Here is a 21,029-nt window from a genome sequence, read left to right on the forward strand (position 1 = left end):
CATCAAATAGTTCCAACATTAGGTAATGTATATTCTCTGGCATAGTTTTACTTTAGTGCATGGCATGAGAACATTTGTTCTTCCGCTTGTCAAACAATGCAAGCTTGTTCGTAATTTTAAAACCTTCTAAACAGTGGTGTGGTTAATAGCCATGCACACCCTTCGGCGAACTCACACACAAGGGTTTTCTGTTCACTTACACAACAGTAATCTCACACTGTGGAGGGTTTGTGGATCACACACACGTTGTTAAACTCCGTTCCCGTGGGCATCGAGGTGTCATACCCCTGGCTCGCCAGACGGCGATACGGTAAAAAATGTGGACTCCACTTGTTGCATCCATATGGGATCGTGTTTCCCCCCCAGCCTGGGTGGCAAACCGCCATTAAATAGCCAGTAATACCTTCGAGGGCTGTAGAACTTCGGCAATTGTTGGCACTGGGTCACCGCGTGTTCCCGCTTCTGTGGTTTTTCAATGCCGAGTCGTTTTCTCAAGTGAATATTGTGCGACAGCGCATTACAAGTTGAACGTGGTGCTGCAACCTCCTGCTAAGTAGGGAGTCACCACTGGGGTCATTCTCCATCACATGGGACCGTGAGGGCGAGCGGAAGGGTGGGGGGGGGGGGTCACATCAGTGACGAGAGATGTCAGGGGGGTCACATCAGTGACGAGAGATGTCGGGGGGGTCACATTAGTGACGAGAGATGTCGGTGCGGCCCAGCCGTCGCCATCCTTTACCTGTGCCAGGCATGGGCAGTGGTCTCCATCGCCTGCTGGAGTGCTGGGCAGCCTCACTTCTCGTGCAACCAACTCTAAGATGAGCCGGAGTCCCACGAGCTGCGTGTGGCATGGTGGCGGGACACTGCAACGGCAGCAAGTGAACCTGCTGCCTGGCTTGTTTGCATCATAGACAAGGCGTCCGTTCGTTGAAGAATTGACAGAACGCACAGGGTCAGACACTTTCACATGGCCTGTGGTGACTCCAAAGACAAAGAACTCCCACAGCTTGTTTGAGGACACAGGATTTTTTTTACTTTAGAAAAACTTAAAAAGTTTTAACGGTAAGTCCCATTTTTAAAGTCCCACGTGCGAGCCAATGCAAGAGATGACCGAGCTTTCTAGACAGCCAAGCAGATGACCTTCGTCTGCAGGTGCCTGGACAAAAGGCAACCCCGTCTGTGGGTGCTCAGGCCAATCCAGGTTGACAACAGCCATGGCAGGTGTAGGAGGGCGCCAGCCATGGATTCAGTTGGCGCCCGAGAAAACCGTCAGAATTCACGATGTAAGGGCAGAGAGAGTTGCTGGGGTCTACACGGGACACTGCCCACCCCTTAACAGGATGCTTCACGTCATCACCGTCATCATGAACTTCATAACCATCACTCCATTACCCAAAGACGCGTGCCCCGAACTGCAAGTAAGTCGTACCCAGTGCACGAGTTCTATCTAAACACAAAGTACGGACGAGGCATGGGCACGGCAATGGACACAGTGCCATCTGCTAAAGCTCGGATGTGGCTTTATCGTGGCGATGACGGTAAAGGGGCCGTGTGATTAAACACCGCGCCAGGTATTCGTTTAAGGCTGAGAATGTACAGGATCTATTCATAATACACGTCACCGATGACCAATGTTGACCTTGGCCGGGAATTCAACTTGGGTTGGTGGTGCAGCGCAGGGACTGCTGCGCCACCACACAGCACTGTGTCCTCTGCTGGGATCAGGCCTCACTCCGCGAATCATGAACGCGGAGAAAACCGTGCAACGCTTCCAGGTTCTCGCTTACACAGCGCCGCGAATAAACTACACAGCAGGTCGTCGTGTAACCATGACGACCCCTCGCGGGCTAACGAGACCCTTCGTACAGCGGAGAAACAAAACCGAGCCTCCTTACAAAAATCTACAATATACAAGTATATATATTTGGAAAATCTACAATATACAAGCATATTTTTAAAACATTTTTTTACATCTATTATTAGCTGCAAAACAAGACTTCAGTGTTTTTATTATTCTCCGCTCACAGCTCAGTAGTTGCATTCGCAGTGTGCGGGCCTGGTCGTTGGACGACGTCGAGGTGAGCGACGGGCCACCCTGCGGCAGGGAGGCACCAGCTGACTGGCGCCAGCGGGGCCGACCCCATCGTGGCCGACGCCAGCGGGGCCATCCGCCGCGTACGAACATCGCGCCGAGCAGCCGGCAATGTGGGACACGTGCATGGCGTGGAACACTGGGGGCATCAATGCCAATGTACAATTTTGGCAACCGACCCTAAAACACTGGCCAGACCCCCCCTTCTCAGCAAAGCAGGCTCCTCCAAGTCGGGCCACGACTTGGCGTGGGAGAGGCCCTGCTGGTCCTGCTTGCGTTGGGCCACTCGCGATGACCTGCGGCTCGGTGCCGCGGACAGACGTCCGTGCCCATTTGGTTGAGCAGCAGGCTGGGGCTACCCCGAGATGAGTGCCAGGTGTGGGCACCGCTGCCCGTTAGGACTGGGGAAACCAAGGACAGAACCGGACTCTCGACGAGGAGAGTGGGTGCAGCCAACCCTACCACCTGCTCCCACTCCACTATAAATTACAATGCCTAGGGCCTCTTTCCACCTACAATACTTGATAAATACAAAAAAATAACAAACTAAAAAAACTTGACGGGTAATACTATAAGAAGAATCCTCAAGGGGGAAACAGAGAGTGGATGCGAACACCTGGGCTCGGCAAGTTCCAACCCCCCGGCCAGCGGAGAGGTGACGACGATGACGACGCACGGCGTTCCATCACGATCCACGGCCTCGGACGGAGCCGACCGCGACAGCCGCCATCGGCTCCGGATAATTTGCCCGCGCTTCCTCCCCCCGCCGCATCGCTCGCCCGGGCGCGGCACTCCCAGCGTAGTGATTCACTTTACAAAAACAAACATTAGTGTCTTGAGAAATGTGCGGATATGTATAAAATGAATAAGACCTATCTTTCCCAGTGTGCACCATACAGTATTTTTAGCACATGATATGTAAAGTATGAGATGACAATAAAAAAATGATCGGAGAAGACCAAGGCTGGCATCATGATAAGACGTGTAGAAATATCGAGCACTGCTAATTATCTTTCTTCACTTGCCAAGCGCCGACCACGCTCCAGCCTTCAGCGACCACCAAGACGTCCGTTTCAGTTGTGATTTTAAACTCTGCAGAGTTTAGCTTGCTCCGTGCGAGAGCCGGGTTTCCCGACACCTCAGGCTTTCAAGTATCACACGCAGCAGGGAATGACTCCGGCGCCGCAGCGCCACAGGCCGCCTATGGCAGGGCCAGTCGCCGGCATGGGACAGCCGCCAGCGCTTCGCTCGGCCGTTCCGCCATGGCTATGACGCGACGAACATTCCCGTGCCGCGGGAGGAATCGCGGGGCGGTGCGGTTAGGGTCGAGGGTCGCGTCGGTGCTCGGGGCGAGAGTGCGTCTCGTGTCAACCCCTCGTCGTGGCACCTTGTGGCGGAGCGGGTTGGCTGCGGCAATCGGACGGGCGAGGGGCCGGCTATCGGCCGCGGTGCTGCCGCATGAGCGGTACGATGCAGGCGGGCGGCCCTGCGTTCTGCAGGAACGGGTGCTGCAGCAGCTCCAGCGCCGTGGCCCTGAGCGCCGGGTCCCGCACCAGCATCTGGTCCAGGAAGCCCCTGAGCAGCGGTGATGCCTGGTCGACACACACGCCCCCACCGTTAGCCACCACTCCTTCACATCGTTCGCAGTGCAACTTTCATTGTTATATATCAGCAGGCGTAAGTTATATTTTTGAAAAATCTGTATCGAGGAAATTCTCAGAATAACTTTAATGGAGGCAAGGCATATCCACGTTCCTTTTAACACAAAACGACACTCGCATAACAACACCGACGGTCGTTCACGCCAACAGTAAGGCCTAACAACTTTCATTACATCATAATCCAGTTCGATATGGATTGGGACAGTGCTGAACAGGCATAGTAGCAAAACGGCAGCGAACGTTGCCGGTGGTTTGCGAGCACTAAAGTCATCCGTGCAGCTGGTTTGGTGGCGCATCTTCCCACCTTCTGGATGTTCTTCATCTTGGGAGGGACGTTGTCGCGGATCCTGCGCATGGCTTGCAGTGGCGGCTCGTTGAAGTACGGTGGCTCCCCGTCAACCATCTCGATCACCATGATGCCCAGCGACCACACATCCACCTATCCCGTCGCATCGCCCGGTCACATGCCACGCATTACAAAAACACTGCTTTGAACCCCCGTCATCCACAAATACAACCGCTGTCACCAACCAACACACTCCGCGGACACTTGTCAAGTCTGCAGACTTCATCAAGACCATGTGCGCACAGAGTCTATCAGACTAAAGCACGTCGCTTCGTAAGGGGTGTGGGGGGGTTGGTCACCTCGGGTCCGTAGGGCAACCGGGAGATGACCTCTGGCGCCATCCAGTACGGGGTTCCCACCAGTGACTTCCGCCGCGTCACCTCCTTGGAAACTTGAGCGCAGAACCCGAAGTCTGAGAGCTTGATCTGGGGAGCAGAAGAGAGGCGGTGGTACTCAACTGCACTCACGGAGCTGCCAGGAGGTCGCATTTCTCTACAGTTGCCTCCAACACCAGCTGCACACTTGACGGAGCACGGTATCAACGTGGGAAAGGCAGTAAAATCACGAGACGTGCGCGACTGTCAAGTGTGGTATCGCACGCCGTGACAGGGTGACGCAGCGTTCACCCTGTGGCGCCAGCCTCTAAGACTCCCCCCCCCCCCCTCCTGGCAAAGCCGCCAAAACGAGCCCCCCTTCCTGTTCCCAAGTTTTCGACAGAAACGGTCGACCTGATGCAGCCAGGAGGTTGTGGACCGCCTCCTCCACCCACGTGGTCCACTAGCTCAGAGAACCCAGTGGGCACGGTCAAGCAAGGGGAAGCGAGGAACCACTGCTTAAAGTACACCAGTTGGTGTTCATGTACCATGCAGGTACCAAGCCTCATCTTGGTCGAGAGCAGTCGCCTGTGGTTAGAAACAGTCATACCGTCAATTCCCCAAGATTTAGTGAAGAGACTTGTCAACAAAATAGTTAAGTCGCGACCCCCAATGAACCCGTGCAACAGAGCGGGTGCACGCAGGGAGGAGAGCGCGTACCCTTCCGTCGGCCGTGAGCAAGATGGAGTCGCTCTTGATGTCGCGGTGGATGACGCCCTGGCCGTGCAGGTAGGCCAGCGCCCGCAGCACCGACACGCACACCGTCGCGATCTGCTCCTCGTTCATCCTGGCATCATCGCACGACGTACCGGCGGGGTCAGGGTGCGCACGACGGCACGAGGGCTTTAACGGACAGCCTCCCCTCGCCTGGGACCACGCGCCCGGCGTGTGCGCGTGAGGCCACGCACCTGGTGTGTGTGACGATGTCGGTGAGGGCGCCGCCCTCCAGGAACTCCATGACAACCCAGAGCTCGTCGGCGACGAGGTAGCTGTTGTACATGTCCACGACGTTCTCGTGGTGGTACTCGCGCATGATCACCACCTGATGTACACGCGCAGACTCGCGTTACATTCAGCCTCCTCCAAGGCCACACTCGGGGTGCTGTGGATATGGCCACACTGTGATATGTGTACAATACAAGGCCTTTGATAGTAATGTTGTCCATTTGGCAAAATATCATTGTGATTAGCGTCACTCATCTAGTTTTGTTCCATTTCCTTGCATAATATTTAAAGAATAACACAGCAGTTGAGTTCTAAATAGTCATAGTACCCATCAAACGTGCTTGTTATCCCTTTTCAGAAATGATAGTCGGCCTAGACTATCGTAGTGGTTAATTTAATTATTTTCTGTGCAAATGACAGCACGTGTGTTATTGGTTGAAAAGGGGCATTTATTAGAAGCCTCACAGTAGGCTTATGTTCTATTCTGTTTAAGAGTTCTATAGCGCCCTTTCCAATGTAGTTAAAAATAAATATTTAGTAACATTTATTTTTACTTCAAGTGCCGCAAAGAATAAAACTTTACAGGAAAAACGCTAAATACAATTACAGAGTAATGGAAGCCTGACATCACGACGATCTTGATATTCTTGGTTATTTCGGTAAAGTCACGTAGAAGGGAAATAATAAAATAATAACAAATAATAAACAATAAAATGATCACGACGTTTCGACTGCAACACAAGCAATCATCATCAGGTGTGAAATTCACACCTGATGAAAAAAGAACTAAGAATATGAATCCCTGCAGTCACGAAAGCTTTAAATCAAGATCTTCATATCGTGAAAATGTATGTCACGGCAACACGAGTGTATTCATCCCTGAAGAAGTCCAACCCGTCCACCTTGCCACTTCACGCTCTTTGGAAGACTGAGAGAATAGAATGAGACCCGCACCGTGAACGCCGGTGCTGTGCGCCTCACCTCGTTGAAGAGCAGCTCCCTGCGCTGCTGCTTGCGCAGGTGCATCTTCTTGACGGCCACCTGGCGGCCCGAGCGCCGATCCACGGCGAGGCACACGACGCCCGTGGAGCCCTCGCCGATCTTGATGAAGTTCTCCAGGTACTCGCTCGGGTCGCCGGGGTCCACCACCTGTTGCAGCGCCGCGCGGAACTGCTCGTGCGAGATGCGCGGGGGCTCGCGCTGCTGCTGTTGCTGCTGCTGGTGATGATGATGGTGATGCGGAGGTTGCTGTTGCTGCTGGGCCAGTTGGTGGCTGGGAGTCGTCTTGTGCACCACGGGTGGAGCCGGTTTACCACCAGGGGGAGGCCCCGTGTAGTGAGGGGAAGGGTGAGCGCCGTGTTGCGGATGTGGCAGCGCGTGCTGCGCCGCAGGCCCCACAAGCTGTGCGCCTGCCGCAGTGTAGGTATGCTGCTGCTGCTGCTGGTGCGGCGGCGGTGGTGGGGCTCCGTAATACGGAGGGGGGCCGCCGTGCTGCGGCGGTTGTGGCGGTAGCGGCGGCGGCTTGTACGGTTGCGGCAGGGCGCCGGCTCGAGCGTGCTGGCCCGGGGAGGCCGTGGGCTGCTGGGGGTAGGGCGGCTGGGGCGGCCGCTGACGGGGCAGCTCCACGGAGGCCTGCGTGCGTGGGCTCACGTGCTGCCCGTAGCCGGCGATGGGAGCCTGCTGCTGGTGCTGCTGGTGCTGGTGCTGCTGCTGGTGCTGCTGGTGCTGAGACCGCGGGGTCGCGTGGGGGACTGGGTGCTGGGGGGGCGGCGGACGCGACGTTGCCGGTTTTGGGTAGGGCGCCGGCTGATGGCTGGGTGGACCCGGCGAGTACTTACCGGGACCCATGTCCCCTGGTCGGGCCTGTGGGAACACATTCTCACATGACCCCCAATTCTTCTTTTTGCCAAACCTATAGAAAAACAAGTTTGGTAACAATACGTGTACGAATGGATTCCGCAACGATCTTGGCAAGCACTGGTGGAGCCAGTGGGGGGTGGGGGGGGGGGTGGCACGTGCCCCCCCAATGATCCGATCGAAATCCCTAATTTATATCGGATCATTGGGGTTTATTAGTAATAAATCGGCATTTTGCGACCCCCACTGCAACTGTGTAGCATATTATTACGTGCCAGGAACTCTATGCGATGATAGGACAATAGTCCGAGTCCATAATTGAATAAGTAACGGCAAAGCAGTTATAAGTGACTCACAAAATTGTGCGCAGTTGTGAATACAGTACACGACTTCCCTGAAGACATCATACCTTCAGCGAGCACGATGCCGATCACACACATTTCAAATTCAAACCTCGATCGGTGGCTACGCCATCGCCGCACATGCGTCGAATAAAAAGCAAGGGACAGGTCCTTACCAACATCTCGTCTATCATTTTTCATTGCTGGAGGGGTTGCCCCCCCAACCTGAAAATCGTAGCTCTGCCATAGTTGCCAAGTATTTAATTATCAGGATGGTGGCAGATGTGCAGCTGTCAGGGTAAAACACATTTCCAATCTGGAACGTTTGCTCTGGTTTTTGGTCCAAGTTTTGAAAAACCCTCTTGGATCAAATGGTGGTTTTCAAAACAGCAAGTCTCTAATATCAACACAACTTCATACTGCAGGCTGGTTTATATTGGATCATCTGGCCAAAAGTTATCGTGCCCTCCCCTCTGTTATAAACAGATGGATGGACATCACTAAAGTATACATGCTTTCAACTTAAGTTGCAAGGCATTAATAACCATAAAATGCATGCATATTACACGCAGTTAATTATTTTGTACAAAGGCATATACAAACACTCATTAGTTAAATGGAAACATCTTAACATACATAGGACCCCAGAGCTTGGGCAATTGTTAATACTGCCGGCTCACTTCCTGGCAGCTGCTCTCCAGCATGTCTGTGGTTCCTCAGATTGCGAGATGAAACTTGCTTGAATGACGACACCACATAAAACTAAACACTTTATACGATTAAAAGTATTGCTTTTAGACTCACCTGTAACCCAAGAGCTCCTTTTGCAGATAAGTGTCGATAAAAACAGACACGAATAAAGATTAAGGATATGCCTACAAACCGCCACGGTTGCATGAGCAAGCTTCCTCGCGGTGGAACCACAGATATCCATGCCGCTGGAGTGACCCCGTCAGTAGAGGACTGGTGGGGTCACGACCGGGGAGGTGCAGGCGCAAGAGGGGACAGCCCCTACCTTTCCCGCAGCTGCCACAGGGCCCTGCCTCGGGTAGCTGTTGGACTTGTACTGGGGCGGCGAGGGGGCCGGGGCGTCAGAGCGGCTGCCCGTGCTGGGGCTGTCCCCCTCACGCAGGCTGGGCCCGGACTTGGGCCGTTCCTTACGCTCGGCCAGCGTCGTTGGGCTCACGAAAGACGACTTGGGCCTCCTGTCGGCCGCGTCGCCATGGTCCCGGTCCCGGTACGCCGCGTGTTTGCCGGGCAGCTCCGCCGGGCGGTACGACACCTTCCTGCCATCGGCATATGCGCCGTACTCGGGGGGTGGCGGCCGGCCCTGCTCCGCCTGATTAAAGTGCCACTTGTACGGCTCCTGCTGCTGCTGCTCCTGCCCATTCTGGCGGTGCTGCTGCTGGAGTGGAGGGGCTTGGCGAGAGGGGGGCGGGTGCCGGTTGCTGTTGTGGTCGCGGTCGTCGTACCCGTGCTGGTAGGACTTGCCGCCACCGGGCCACTCCCTGTACTCGTAGTCGGCACGGTGGGGCTCGCGCGCCGGCGTGAGGTGCCGCCCCCCGGCCTCCTCGTCACCGTCAGGCTGGTCGGCCTGTCCGTCCTCCTCGATGACGCTCGGACGCTGCTTCCCCGAATCGCGGCGCGCGTACGGAGGGCTCTCCTTGCGCAGCGAGTTTGAGCGCGACACCGAGATGTTGCGGAACTCCGAGAGCAGCCCGTTGATGGCGCTCTCTGCCCTGGGTTTGCTGCTGCCCCTCACGATGGGCTGCAGGGAAGGAGCAGAGACGGAGTCATTTGAGGCTGCGCGACGTTAACTCTGGTGAACGTCATCCTGACATTACTAATCGCAAAGTTCAAGACACCCATTAGTACGGTACCACGCAAGACAAGGCAGTGAAGACAGGTATTTGGAACATCCACTTAAAGAAAGCTGCAATGCAATAAAGCAAGCAGCTATTATCTTGTAGTTACAAATTCATGCTGTGGGTCCTCGACTGTCTGACACAAGTTTGAAGCTTCATTCATGAGAAAATAGCTTTACAGAAACTTTTAGATGAGCTTTGGTGATGTCATTGTGGCGCACCTGCCATACTTTTTAAACGTCACTGTAGTGACATGAGGACACCTAAACATCACATTAGTGCTATTTTACTCATTATTATAGCTTGGAATTCGAACAACTCTGAACACAATGCCTCGGCACGTATCTACACAGCGGTGACTCAACCCTATGATCCAGCACTTTGGAGACAAGGGTTGGTGGATCGCACAGATCTGTGAAACTCAGAAAGCCAATGGGCTGCCAGTTGGCACGCAGTTGGCTGCAGATAATATATTCCTGATTTAATCTGTGTGGATATTTTAATGTTATTCCTCCGACATGTGGAGTTTCCACGGAATACTATTTCTTGCCACATGCAAGACACTCTTTAAAATGACACTGGCAAAACATTCCAAAGCAGGACCTTTCTGACAGAGTTCTGAGACTCTGAGCCTTCCCCGGATATACGACTCTGCTTTCACCGTTCTTAATCTTGCATCTTCCTGTTATCACGGCGCACAAAAGCAATTTCCAACTGGAAGCAGACCAAACCCGCAGGGTGTTATGACAAACCACTGAGCCGCAAGCGATAATTCAAGCTGCCACTGGTGAGACCATCGTTACGGTGCCCGGCGCATGCTTCTGCCGCTTGCCGCGCTGACAGATGGCACCGTGGTGAACCTCTCCGGGCTGGCACTCGCCCAGACAATCAGACCGACGTGGCACCAACCCCTGTTTAGCCGGCGCTCAGCCCAGCCCCACCATCGGCTGACATGCGCCCTGCCTGCCGGTGGCCGCATGTGTTCTATATCCACTGGGCGTTATTACGCGTTCGTTTGGCAGATGGCGATTCTCTTAAAAGGAAGATACACTGTGTCCTCCTTCAAATACTGGGCTATCAGGCATGGGTGGAAGTGCCCCAGAATAATTCCTTCAAAACAAAAAGCCCCATTACTTCCAAGAACAAGCAATCGAGCCAATTCACACCACACGTAATGTTATTTACGTGGCATATAAAATGTATATTCTGGATGTATTTGCATTCTAAAAGCAATGTAAAATTAAAGTACAAAATCAACACTGAAAGCACCACACATTGCAAGGCCCTTTCTGGAAGGCACAAGCAAATACCCCGAGGAGTCGCTGTACAACCCGATACAAAACTGGGACACTGCGGCGAGGGAAATTTCGGCGCAGAGTGGAGATGCAGCACTGCTTTATGCACCGACCAGTCCGAGTCTTGGGAGCATGATTTTTAAATCTCTTTCCCCACCGCACCCCTCCCAACTGATAAAAAATTTAAAGGATCCCCCTAAAAAAAAATCCATTATGTACGTCTGTTGAACGTCTTTCGCACCGTACATAGCCAACCGTGTTAATCGGAAGATGTGGTACATCCACCACAGTTGTTGCTGTCTTATCTTGTAGGTATGATTTTCCAATCATGAATTACAAGCTTCATGAATGAGAATAAAATACTTTAAAGTTAACATCAGGTGAGTGCTGTAGCTAGACCTCGTGATATTACTACAGTGATGCATTAAAAGGTACAGCAGTCGAGCTGCGCAGATGTGCTACAGTGTGCTCCTGAATTCAATTTAAAGTATTTTTTTAGTCATTCATATTTTACAGATTTGTGTTGGACAGCTCAGGACACAGCCAATGGTTCATAATCTGTGAAACAAGAGTTTACTCTTTGTATTTAATCTTCCTTTAAGAGCAAAGATCTCACCATATCCCTGCTCTACAAACGATGTAACCGTTTGAAATCGAGTAACGGTCTTTTGCAGTGCATGGTGGATGGCCAGTTGATCAGCGACCGTTATTAGAACCACGTGAGGGCCGACGGCGACGAATCACTGTCCGCAAGGGATACCTGCCGATGTGATCTGATCGAGTCAATCGAAAGCTGGTATTTAGAATGGCGCGCCGTCGAGTGCCATCACGCGCAAGGGGGACACGCTTGCTCGTGACTGCGCGCGCGATGACAGGCATTGACGGGAGACAGAGGGACGCGAGCACGGCGCCAGCGAGATCCGTGGGGCCCGCGAAGCCCGTCCTGTGCCAGTCCCGTTGCAGCGCCATCATCTCGCCGCATCGGATGGCAACATAAATGTTACATCGCACACTGCTTCCCCAGTATTCGCAGTTCTGGGAAAACGCTCTGGGTTTTTCCCCCCTCCGTCCCCCTTCAGCCTCCCCTCTGCTGCATGCGTCTCATCTTGGGTGAAGGGGGGTGTGCGGCGGGGGCAGTGATAGTGTGTGAATGCTATACGCTGTGGTTTCCCAATAACTGCAGCCCTGGCAGACGGGAGTGCGTGTGGGTCCTTCAGCCACAGTCACTTTCCCTTTGTGTTGTCAAAGGGAGAACGGAGCAGAACAAAAAAAAACTCAATACCGGGTGGAGAAAGGCCTGGCTTGACGCTGCGTTGTGTTCTCCCCACAAAACCATGACTCAAAGGAGGGGAAACTACGCACACGTGCATTTCACAGGACAGCTGATAATCACTATCAGGAGGCTTACATTCCAAACACGTAACCTCTAAACCTTTCTCATGTGCGACCCTTCTGCATTACTACACACACACACGTGTTACTGTAATGCTCGTGTGTGCAGCCCGCTGGCATCGGTGTTAAATTATGCTGAAAAGTCGTAAGCTGTTATTACCCTCCCTCTGCCAACGTAATGGGCTCTTGTTAAACTCATTGCCGCCCGCCCACGTCGCCTCACGCTGCGGAGCAAGCGGAGGCACAGGCGCCCCGATGAGCGGGGGACGTCTTCCTCGGGCCTCGCAATACGAGGGCCACCTCTGGGTCATCTGCGCTGCGCCCACAGCTGAGGGGGGTCAGCGCCACATGCCTGAGCTGTGGCTGCCGGGAAAATCTCACACATTCCAGCATACCGCCTCACTGTATATCATGGCACTGTAGCCGTCCTCCCTGCCTATGCCTCGCTGGTTTATATGTATATATATATAAAATGGGTCACTTAAGAGAGAATAGCTCGAAAAGACTCGTTTTCTTAAATCGCCTGTCACTGGTAACACGGACAAACCGAGGCAGGGCGGCTGGGGCTGTGTCTCAAACTTACAACGAAACGGGTCGTTACGAGGGGGACGGCGAGGAATGGACCGCACCGTCGCGGCAGTAAAGCAGCGACAGCGTGCACGAGAAATAACGGCTTGCGTGAAATAAGAACTATTCATGCGCAGCCAGCGACATGGGGGGACCAGCATTAGCACCGTTGCCATGGAGTACGGTGCTCCGTTGCATAAGACAATTTACAATCGAAACTGATCAGAGGGCCACTCGTCACCACATTGTGGGAAAGTCAGTTGGTTCTCCTTCAGAAATATTCACCCTACCATCATAGGAACGTGGAATTTCCAACACTGGTTCAGGGCTGTAAACGGGAGTTGAGTGCCGCCCCATGCTCAATTGCACAGGAAAAAAAACACTGCCAATGGACTTTTGTCAGCGCCAGAGTGGATTAGGGGTAACTTTCCCTCAAACTGTTTTATGGCACCGGGCACAAGGACCCCGTTGAGCAATTCTCTGCTCAGACCGAGCAATGTACACACACGTTCCATGAGGTCCGGCCACTATGAGGAGCGCATGTTTGAGGCCAACACAGCGCTGAACTATTTTTCAGGGTGGCAGTAAAAGGTGTTCCAGCCAACCAGTAGTTCTAACCTTATCTCAAACTTAACCCTGTCCATTCCCTTATTTCCTTACACATGGTTACGTTGAGTCCATGACCGAGTCCCGTAAGACCAAAAAAACTAGCTTAGCTTTGTAGCAGTGCAGGGCATGGAGTGAGAGATACAAGCAAGCAGTTGACTTGCGGGCAAAAGCGCATCACAGAGATCTCTGCATTTCTCTAACTGCTTGGCAACAGTGCAAGATCACATCCACTGCTGCCAGCAGACATGGGCAAAGGGCACAAACACTGCCTACCCAAGCGTGCACGCACGACTCACTCAGCTCAACAGCCACTGCAGCAGCTCCTTACCCAAAGGCTGTTTACTTTAGAAAAAAACTTTAACACTAACATAGTTAGGGAGATTACCGGCGCTCAGCGCAATGCAAAAATAAGTACATTTTAATTACGCTTATAAACACCGCAGCTCTGATAAGTGCACGCCCCTCAGCCACACGAGGGTTGGAAATTCCACGATCGAGGCTGCGGCCATTTGAAGGGCAGTTCACCGAGCTTCAAGAGCTCCTCCACACGCACCGGACGTGCTGGCACGCAAATCGATAAGTGCTGACAATTACTTTGCACAAAAAAGATAAATCAATCACGACGACATTCCAGGAGGCAAGCACGTCTCCGTGGCATCCGCGCTCGCAGTTAAGCCACGTCAGGAAGACTGACCGATTGCGCATCCCCCGTCTTCACGAACGACGAGAAGCCTCAGCAGAGCAGAGGCCAGGCCCCTTTCGGGTGCCAAGGGGCGGGCCGTACGCACTACTCGTGCCGAGGCCGCTGTGCACACTCTGCAAATAAAATCCTTACCCTACAATTCTGGAAGCCACAAATAAATCATTGCCAAGCAATTCTAAAAATGGACAAAGCAGCCAAGGTGCTGGACGCATCACTCGCACGCGAAACGCACGCCGATGGTGCGTATTTAATTTTGCAAATACTGCGTTGTCAAGATGCATATTGAAGGAGATCTCTGAAGACGGCACAAATGTACGAAACCTCGGGGGGGGAAGGGGCAAGAGGCACCACTGCCGTGCCGGGAGGTACAAAGCGCGGTAACCAGCGCCTCGCGTGGCCCCTTGCGAAGGTCTCAAGACGGCGCCGCGCCTCGCTGGGCACACAAAGAGCCCCACTGCAGCGTTGCAGAGTAAACGGTTCAAAAGGTCCCTTTGATGTTCGCTCAGGGGCCGTGGCCCTGTCGCCCATTATTTATGCCAAGTTTAGGCTCCTTGTGAAAACGTGGGAGGGAGCTCGGAAGAGGAGAGGAAGGACACTGGTGGGCGTGAGAGGCGCCTCCATCACGGGCACCCTCACACAAGAGCCCCACTGTTGTTTGGGAGCGGCGACTTGAGGCAGCGCGGGAGACAGAATGAGAGCAGGCTTTTTTTCTTTTCTCTTTCTCTGCCGTTGTTAAGCACGCTGGACCATTGTGTCTGCATACGAGTTTCAAACTGGCACGGCGCGAGCTTGAAAGAGAGATTAAATCGCCGAGCGTAACACAACCGGCAACCAAGAAAACACATCGTCGTGCGCAACGCGGACGCAGCATCGACGGCACAAACGATGCACTTAAAAGCACGCTCGCACTGCACAAACACTTGAAAAATCACGCCGTGTTCCATACTAAAAATCCACATTGTTCAATTCTGATAGGAGACAAAATTGTCCAAATCACGCCTCGGCAGCTGCTGTTCTATAATTCCAGGAAGGGCGCTCAATTACCCGTGTAACTCGAAGCCCTCGGTGCCAATCGGACTCACGGCTTGGGAGCACAAGCGTCTACCACCCCCCCCCCCAAACTCCCCCAAGGGGGACGGGCGCAGCTGTCTGCGCGCCGGTCCCAAGCAGACCCCCCCCCCAAGCGCTACCGCGTGATGCTGCTGTTTGGTCGCCAGCCCACCCGCCCCACCTCCCACCGCGTGCCAACAGGTGTTGCGCCCGCATTCCGGCACGCGTGCCACCACTCAACGACAACTTCCCCACGCCGCCCGGTGGGAGGCGTTGCGTCTGGGCACCCTGCCAGGGCACTAATGAATTCTTTAAAAACATGATTACTTGCTCGTTAATCAATACGTAAATAATAACGGCCATGGATAGGCAGCGGCGCGAGCACCGGCGCACGGATTGTCCGAAAAACTGAAGCGAGGCGAATTTGCGAAGCCGTCTCCGAGGCCCAACGCTGCTGCGACAGTCGGGCCAGCGAGCAGAGACAAGCCTAAGAGTGGGGGCCGATCTCAAACTCCTGATAAACACGGCAGGTTGTGTACAGCTGCACGTAACAGTGAGTTCAACACGCAAGCCCCTCGGAACACGTAATATTTACCAAACAAAGCGTTTGCCCCCCATGACCTTCTGTGGATGGCACAGTCGGGGGGGGGAGGGGAAAAAGACATCGCGGTGTCACAATGGCGCCACGTTGAATAAGGGTGGCAGCCCATTCATTACTGCCCCGCGGTAGTCTATTAGCATATATTACCGAAGGCTCTGAGGACGAATACTTCTGGCAGCTGCATAACCTGCAACTGATGTCATTTACCTGCTCATATAAGACACCAGCACCGCAACAGAGATCGAATCAAATTGAGCAGCTGCGATTACTTGCATTGGAGTGTTTTTTTTGTTTCGTTTGTTGGTGTGCATACGGGATCGCCTTGCGTGGTGCACACGCGCCTTCATGCTGGTGTTGTGTGCACACGGGCTAAGTTTGCCTTCACAAGCGTAATTGTTATTGTAGGGGTTGGTGTTGTAAGCCACTTACCATCCTGGGTTTGGCCGGGTCAGTCGCGGTTTCAGTGTCCCGATACATTCGCGGAATCAATATTTTGTCCCGGCAACATAACAGCTGATGATACGGGCAATTTGCGGGGCATATGAGGAGCAAGCAGGGCTGTCAGGAAGCGGGAGGCCTCTCACTACGTGAACAGGGCTCGTCATACATGTGTGGTGCGGTTTAAAAAAAAAATGAGTAGGGGCGACATAGGAAAGGGGGGTGCCAGCTCGCCATATGTTGTGGTTGAGCCTCCTGGACATTTTAATAGCTTATTGTTGCTGTATGTACAGGCCTGGACTGCATTTGTGGGTGTGACTGTTGTGGTGGTTGTTGTGTACATAGGGCTTTGGGTTGCCTTCACTGTGTGAGTGGTGGTTGCTTTGCATATACAGCACGGGCTTGCCTTCATTGGTGCCAGCTGGATGGGCGTGATGTAGGAGGGGTCCACCACTGGCTTGGGCCGGTTGGCTGTGTCGGCCAGCAGGCTCTGCCATTGCGGCGGGAGCCCCGTGAACTTCCTCTCCTCCTTGTCGAAGTCCGTGTGGAAGCGGTGCTCGAAGTTGGACGGCGCCGAGATCTCCAGCCGCTTCTTCTTCTTGCCGAACATGGTGACGGCAGCGAAGGGGTGGCGGCAATGGCCCCGGACGGCTTACCCGCCCCCTACGCCAGCCAGGGGAGCCCACTGCACGACACGGACGATATACGAGTCACTCCAACGGCAGCTCCCACAAGCAAGGCCCCCCCCCCACCCTCACTCTTGCTAGGGCCTCTACCCTGATCATCTGGGCCGCCACAACCCTGACGACTTGGCCTCACGATGGAAAATGTGGACTGGAATGGGACTTTGTATCATCAAGGATTTACTGAGCGAGTAGAGAGAGACTTACAGGTTGGAAGCAAATCTTAACGCTTAAAATGCTAATTTGGCTTTGCTGAGCAGGCAGTACAAAACCAACTCTTGCACAACCATATCTTTCAATACCACCTGCCACTCACCGGATCAGCTCATAAACAACTTGTTGCTCCCCTACAATAAGTGGATTCTGCAGCAAACCATACGACAGAAGAATCTGAAAAACGTGTCTAACTCCCACAGAACCAGCTCATTGAGAACGAGCTTCCACACAATTAGTTCCCACAGAACCAGCTTCGACAACCAGGTGTCATAGGTTTAGCTCATAACATTTCTGGTGAACCAACTTCCACAAGACCAGATTCTCTCGAAACCTTTTCTCAGAGTAACAAGCTCCGGCCAGCTGCGAGCATAGCCGCATCTGACGTACGAATGCTACCTCCTGAAGCGGTGTTGTTTTTTTAAGAAGTTTAAGAATTAAAATAAAACTTTGAGTCATTGTGAGGAGCGGCCCTCTGCCCAGCCCTGACGGTGGGCGTGTGGCAGGGCCACGGGGGAGCACTTGCCCCTCACCCCTGCCATCTCCGCTCAGCCACAGAGGTGCGGCTCGGCCCTGTTAACCGCGAAACGCACACACGCCTTCCACGCCGGCGCTGTACAGGAGGTTTAAAACACCCGTGGGATCCCCTTTATAGCAAATCTATATTTCAGTAAACAGCTCGGGGCCCCGTCCACATCGAGCAAATGATTCTCCCGTAAAAGAGAAAAGGGAGCAAAACAAAGCTCTGGCAATAAAGAGAAGACACTCGTGCCGAAAATCCCTGTGGGACGACGCGAGTTGGAATTATAAGACTGAATGGATGGAACGGTCCTTCTAAAAAAACCCAGAAACCTCCGCCGGCAGTATTGGCGCGGCCTAATAACAACGCGGGCCCGCTATATTATGTGAAATAAATCACGTTCCGAATTTCCTTCACTCTTGACTCATTAGAACTATTAAGCGCCACGCAGCAGGAAGAGCGGAGCAGGCACTTTCCCTGCAGGAGTAGCGATGCGTGTGGATGTTTGTCTCATAATGGGTTTCTAAGCGATTTGCTTCACGCACCCTGAACGTTCTAATGGGAGAAAGCGCCTTGATTCACCCGCCTTGAGAGAATCTCACCAGCGCACACGCGAGACGAAACGTCCTAATTACCCTGGGAGTGCCGAGGGGTTGCCACTAACATTTAGGAACGCTCATTTTCATTACAATAAAAACCGCCCTTCGCTTATGCTACGAAAACCTCGCCGAGTCTCAAAACCATCTCTCAGGAGGCTCCTGCCGGGGAGGGATGTTAGGCCAAGTGCTTAATGAATATTTCTGCTCCCAAAAGTGCGTCCACTTGCAGCAGCCAAGATGTTCATCAGCAATTAAGCAATTAACAAAGAGCAGCAATTAATCAGCAACTGACCCTGTCGGACACCACGCAGGGCCAAGTTAGCAAAGAAGCAAGGCACAAGGGGGCACTTCTCGATCGCGTCACGAGGCATGGAGGGAACGTCATGACACACACATGCACGGCAATCCCGTGACACAGAGACACACGGAATGATATGAGAAACAGAGGAAACGAAAGGAGAGAAACATGGAATGATAATGACATAGACACACATTGCGTATTGGCATACAACCCTATGAAAAATATAGAAATTCTATCGGACAATTATATGAGACACATGGAAAGCTTTAACGCAGACACAGGGAATACATACACTGATATGAGCCGTATGCAAATGTTACGTCACACACACATACACCATTCTATAGGACACGTTGCATGAGATGGGAAACAAATACAAAGCTGTGAAAAAGCCATGAGACCACTAAAATGTAGGAACGCTCGACATACAAAGCTACGGGACACGGTACACGGAGACACGCAAAATAAATGCTGCAAAAGGGAAAATGCTAATCGCCATGCAATGCTATGAGCCACACTGCTGGGGCAACACAACTTATTCCAACAGTCAACGCTATAAATCAACCGCGCAATGGGCATGAACCAAGCCATTACCGTATTTAATTGGCCATGAACCGACATAAAAAAAACACGAAACTTGTCACTCGATTTGCTCTTAATCCCGCTCCGTCCGCGTCACTCGCCGTCGTAAAGCGAATGTCGATCGTCAATCTCGACACTCGCCAACGGATCTCTCAGCTCTCGGTGCCAGCACAAGCAGCAGAGCACCGCTGTAGATTTGCTGCCGGGTGACACGGCGACGTAAAATGAATGTCAATTCACAGAAATAAATATTGGAAGAGTGCGGGATTTTGGGGGGGGTGGGAGGGCATATGCAACATCCCCAGAGAGGGCAGCGAGAGATGGGGCAGGCAAAGACAGCGAGGGCAGAGCAGGTTAAGGGCTACGGGCGGGACAGCGAAGGGCAGCATGGTGACGACGGTGAAGACAGCAGTGGACGGCGAGTAAAGGGCAGGGAGATAGAGGGGCAGGGCAGGGAGAACGACATGACAGAGCTGGGCAGAGTGTGGGCAGCGAGGACACGGCAAGGAGGTCAAAGGTAGAGAGAGGGTTCGGGGAGAGAGCGGAGGGCAGACAGGGCAGCGAGGGCCATGCAAGGGCAGCGGATGAAAAGAGAATGCAGCGAATGTGCAGTGAAGACGGGGGCAGGGAGGGAAGGGGGTGGGGGAAGTGGAGGGGGCAGGAGGTGGGGGCTGCAGGTAGAAGCTGTCTGTTGCTAGGGCGACCGAGCAATGGTCCCGGATCTCCGCAGAGACAGACACCCAGAGACACACGGAGACACACTGAGACAGAGGCTGAGAGTCGAGGTGAAGGACCAGAGACGTAGACACGATGACAGCCATCCACACTACCGCCACCATCAATCCAGTCCGCAATCACAACAACCATTATTATAATCATCGCTACCATTATCACCATCGCTCCCCATCACCAACATTAGCAACCACCACCATCATCAGTCATTCACCAGCACTACCATCAACAACAGTACCATGAACACCACCGCCACTGCCCTCGTCACCAGCACCATCATCATGTGGCAGCAGCAGCAGTAGCGACCAACCCAGTGCTCTCCCGTCACCGGGGCAACCAGGGAGAGGGAGGTGGGTGGTGGCGATGCCGATGCGGAGAAAGAAGAGGAGGTGTGGATGAGGAGTGCCGATGTTGGCGGCGAGGTTGACGGGGCGAGCGGCGAGGAGCAGAAGGCGGCGGCGGCGTCACTCACCGCGCAGCTCTCACTCCGGCGACATCTCACGCGGAGCCTCCTCCACCACCACCATCCGGGGCCTCGCCCGGTACGTCACGTCCGGGCAACGGAGCCACGCCCCTATCTCCTGCGCCCCCCCCCCTCCTCATCCCCCGTAGCCCCAGCCCCTGATCCCCCCCTCCACATCCCCCATAGCCCCACCCCCTGATCCCCCCCTCCACATCCCCCGTAGCCCCACCCCCCTCCTCAACCCCCGTAGCCCCACCCCCCGCTCCCCCACCCCTTCCCCCCCTCCCCCATCCTATCCCCCACTCCGTCCATCCCCCCACACCCCTCCCCCACCTTATCCCCCGCTCCCTCCCATCATCTCCCATTGCCACACTCCCTTATCCCCCCCAACCCCATCCCCCGCTGCCCCATCCCTTCCCCCTACCTATTCCCTCCCACTCCCTTCCCCCCACCCCCTTTATCCCCCCCCCTCAGCCCGTGCTGCATGGATTAACGATCCGTCGATTCCAGTTTAATTAACACGACATCGATTCTCACGCTCACGTTGAAACTCGTGCGGTATAATGCTCAACTCACTTTCGTCAACAGCACTGTGGCCTTACGAAGTATAATGGATGTGTCGGGTAACGACCCTTCACAGCACAGACGCCAGAGGTAGAATCAAGAGGTCGTCTCTGTGCTGTGAAGGGCCATCGCCCGAAACGTCGCCTATTTGTGCACCACCACTGCCAACGCAGAATGGGCTATCCCCTCCCTGCTGGATGACCGAATCAATGTCAAAACATCACATGAATAACACC

The 21,029-nt window shown here is 53.7% G+C and overlaps 1 protein-coding gene across 5 annotated transcripts; it reads right to left on the reverse strand.

Annotated features, from left to right (window-relative positions):
- Window positions 1–663: 663 nt before the first annotated feature.
- LOC144943202 (serine/threonine-protein kinase PAK 4-like) lies at window positions 664–20,320 on the reverse strand. 5 transcript variants are annotated; one of them, XM_078870473.1, is made up of 10 exons: window positions 20,239–20,304; window positions 19,136–19,233; window positions 16,543–16,821; window positions 8,632–9,384; window positions 6,400–7,281; window positions 5,382–5,515; window positions 5,134–5,260; window positions 4,399–4,524; window positions 4,058–4,192; window positions 664–3,684 (listed from the first exon to the last, which is right to left on the reverse strand). In XM_078870473.1, the coding sequence occupies exons 3-10, from the start codon at window positions 16,744–16,746 to the stop codon at window positions 3,529–3,531; spliced, it is 2,517 nt and encodes an 838-aa protein (XP_078726599.1). In that variant the 5' UTR covers window positions 16,747–16,821; window positions 19,136–19,233; window positions 20,239–20,304; the 3' UTR covers window positions 664–3,528. The 5 variants fall into 5 exon arrangements, with proteins under 5 accessions (XP_078726599.1, XP_078726598.1, XP_078726596.1 ...); XM_078870472.1 differs by having other exon boundaries at window positions 20,077–20,303; XM_078870470.1 differs by having other exon boundaries at window positions 20,005–20,303.
- Window positions 20,321–21,029: the final 709 nt, after the last annotated feature.

The sequence above is a fragment of the Lampetra fluviatilis genome, chromosome 30 (genome assembly GCF_964198595.1).
Source record: "Lampetra fluviatilis chromosome 30, kcLamFluv1.1, whole genome shotgun sequence".
NCBI lineage: Eukaryota > Metazoa > Chordata > Hyperoartia > Petromyzontiformes > Petromyzontidae > Lampetra > Lampetra fluviatilis.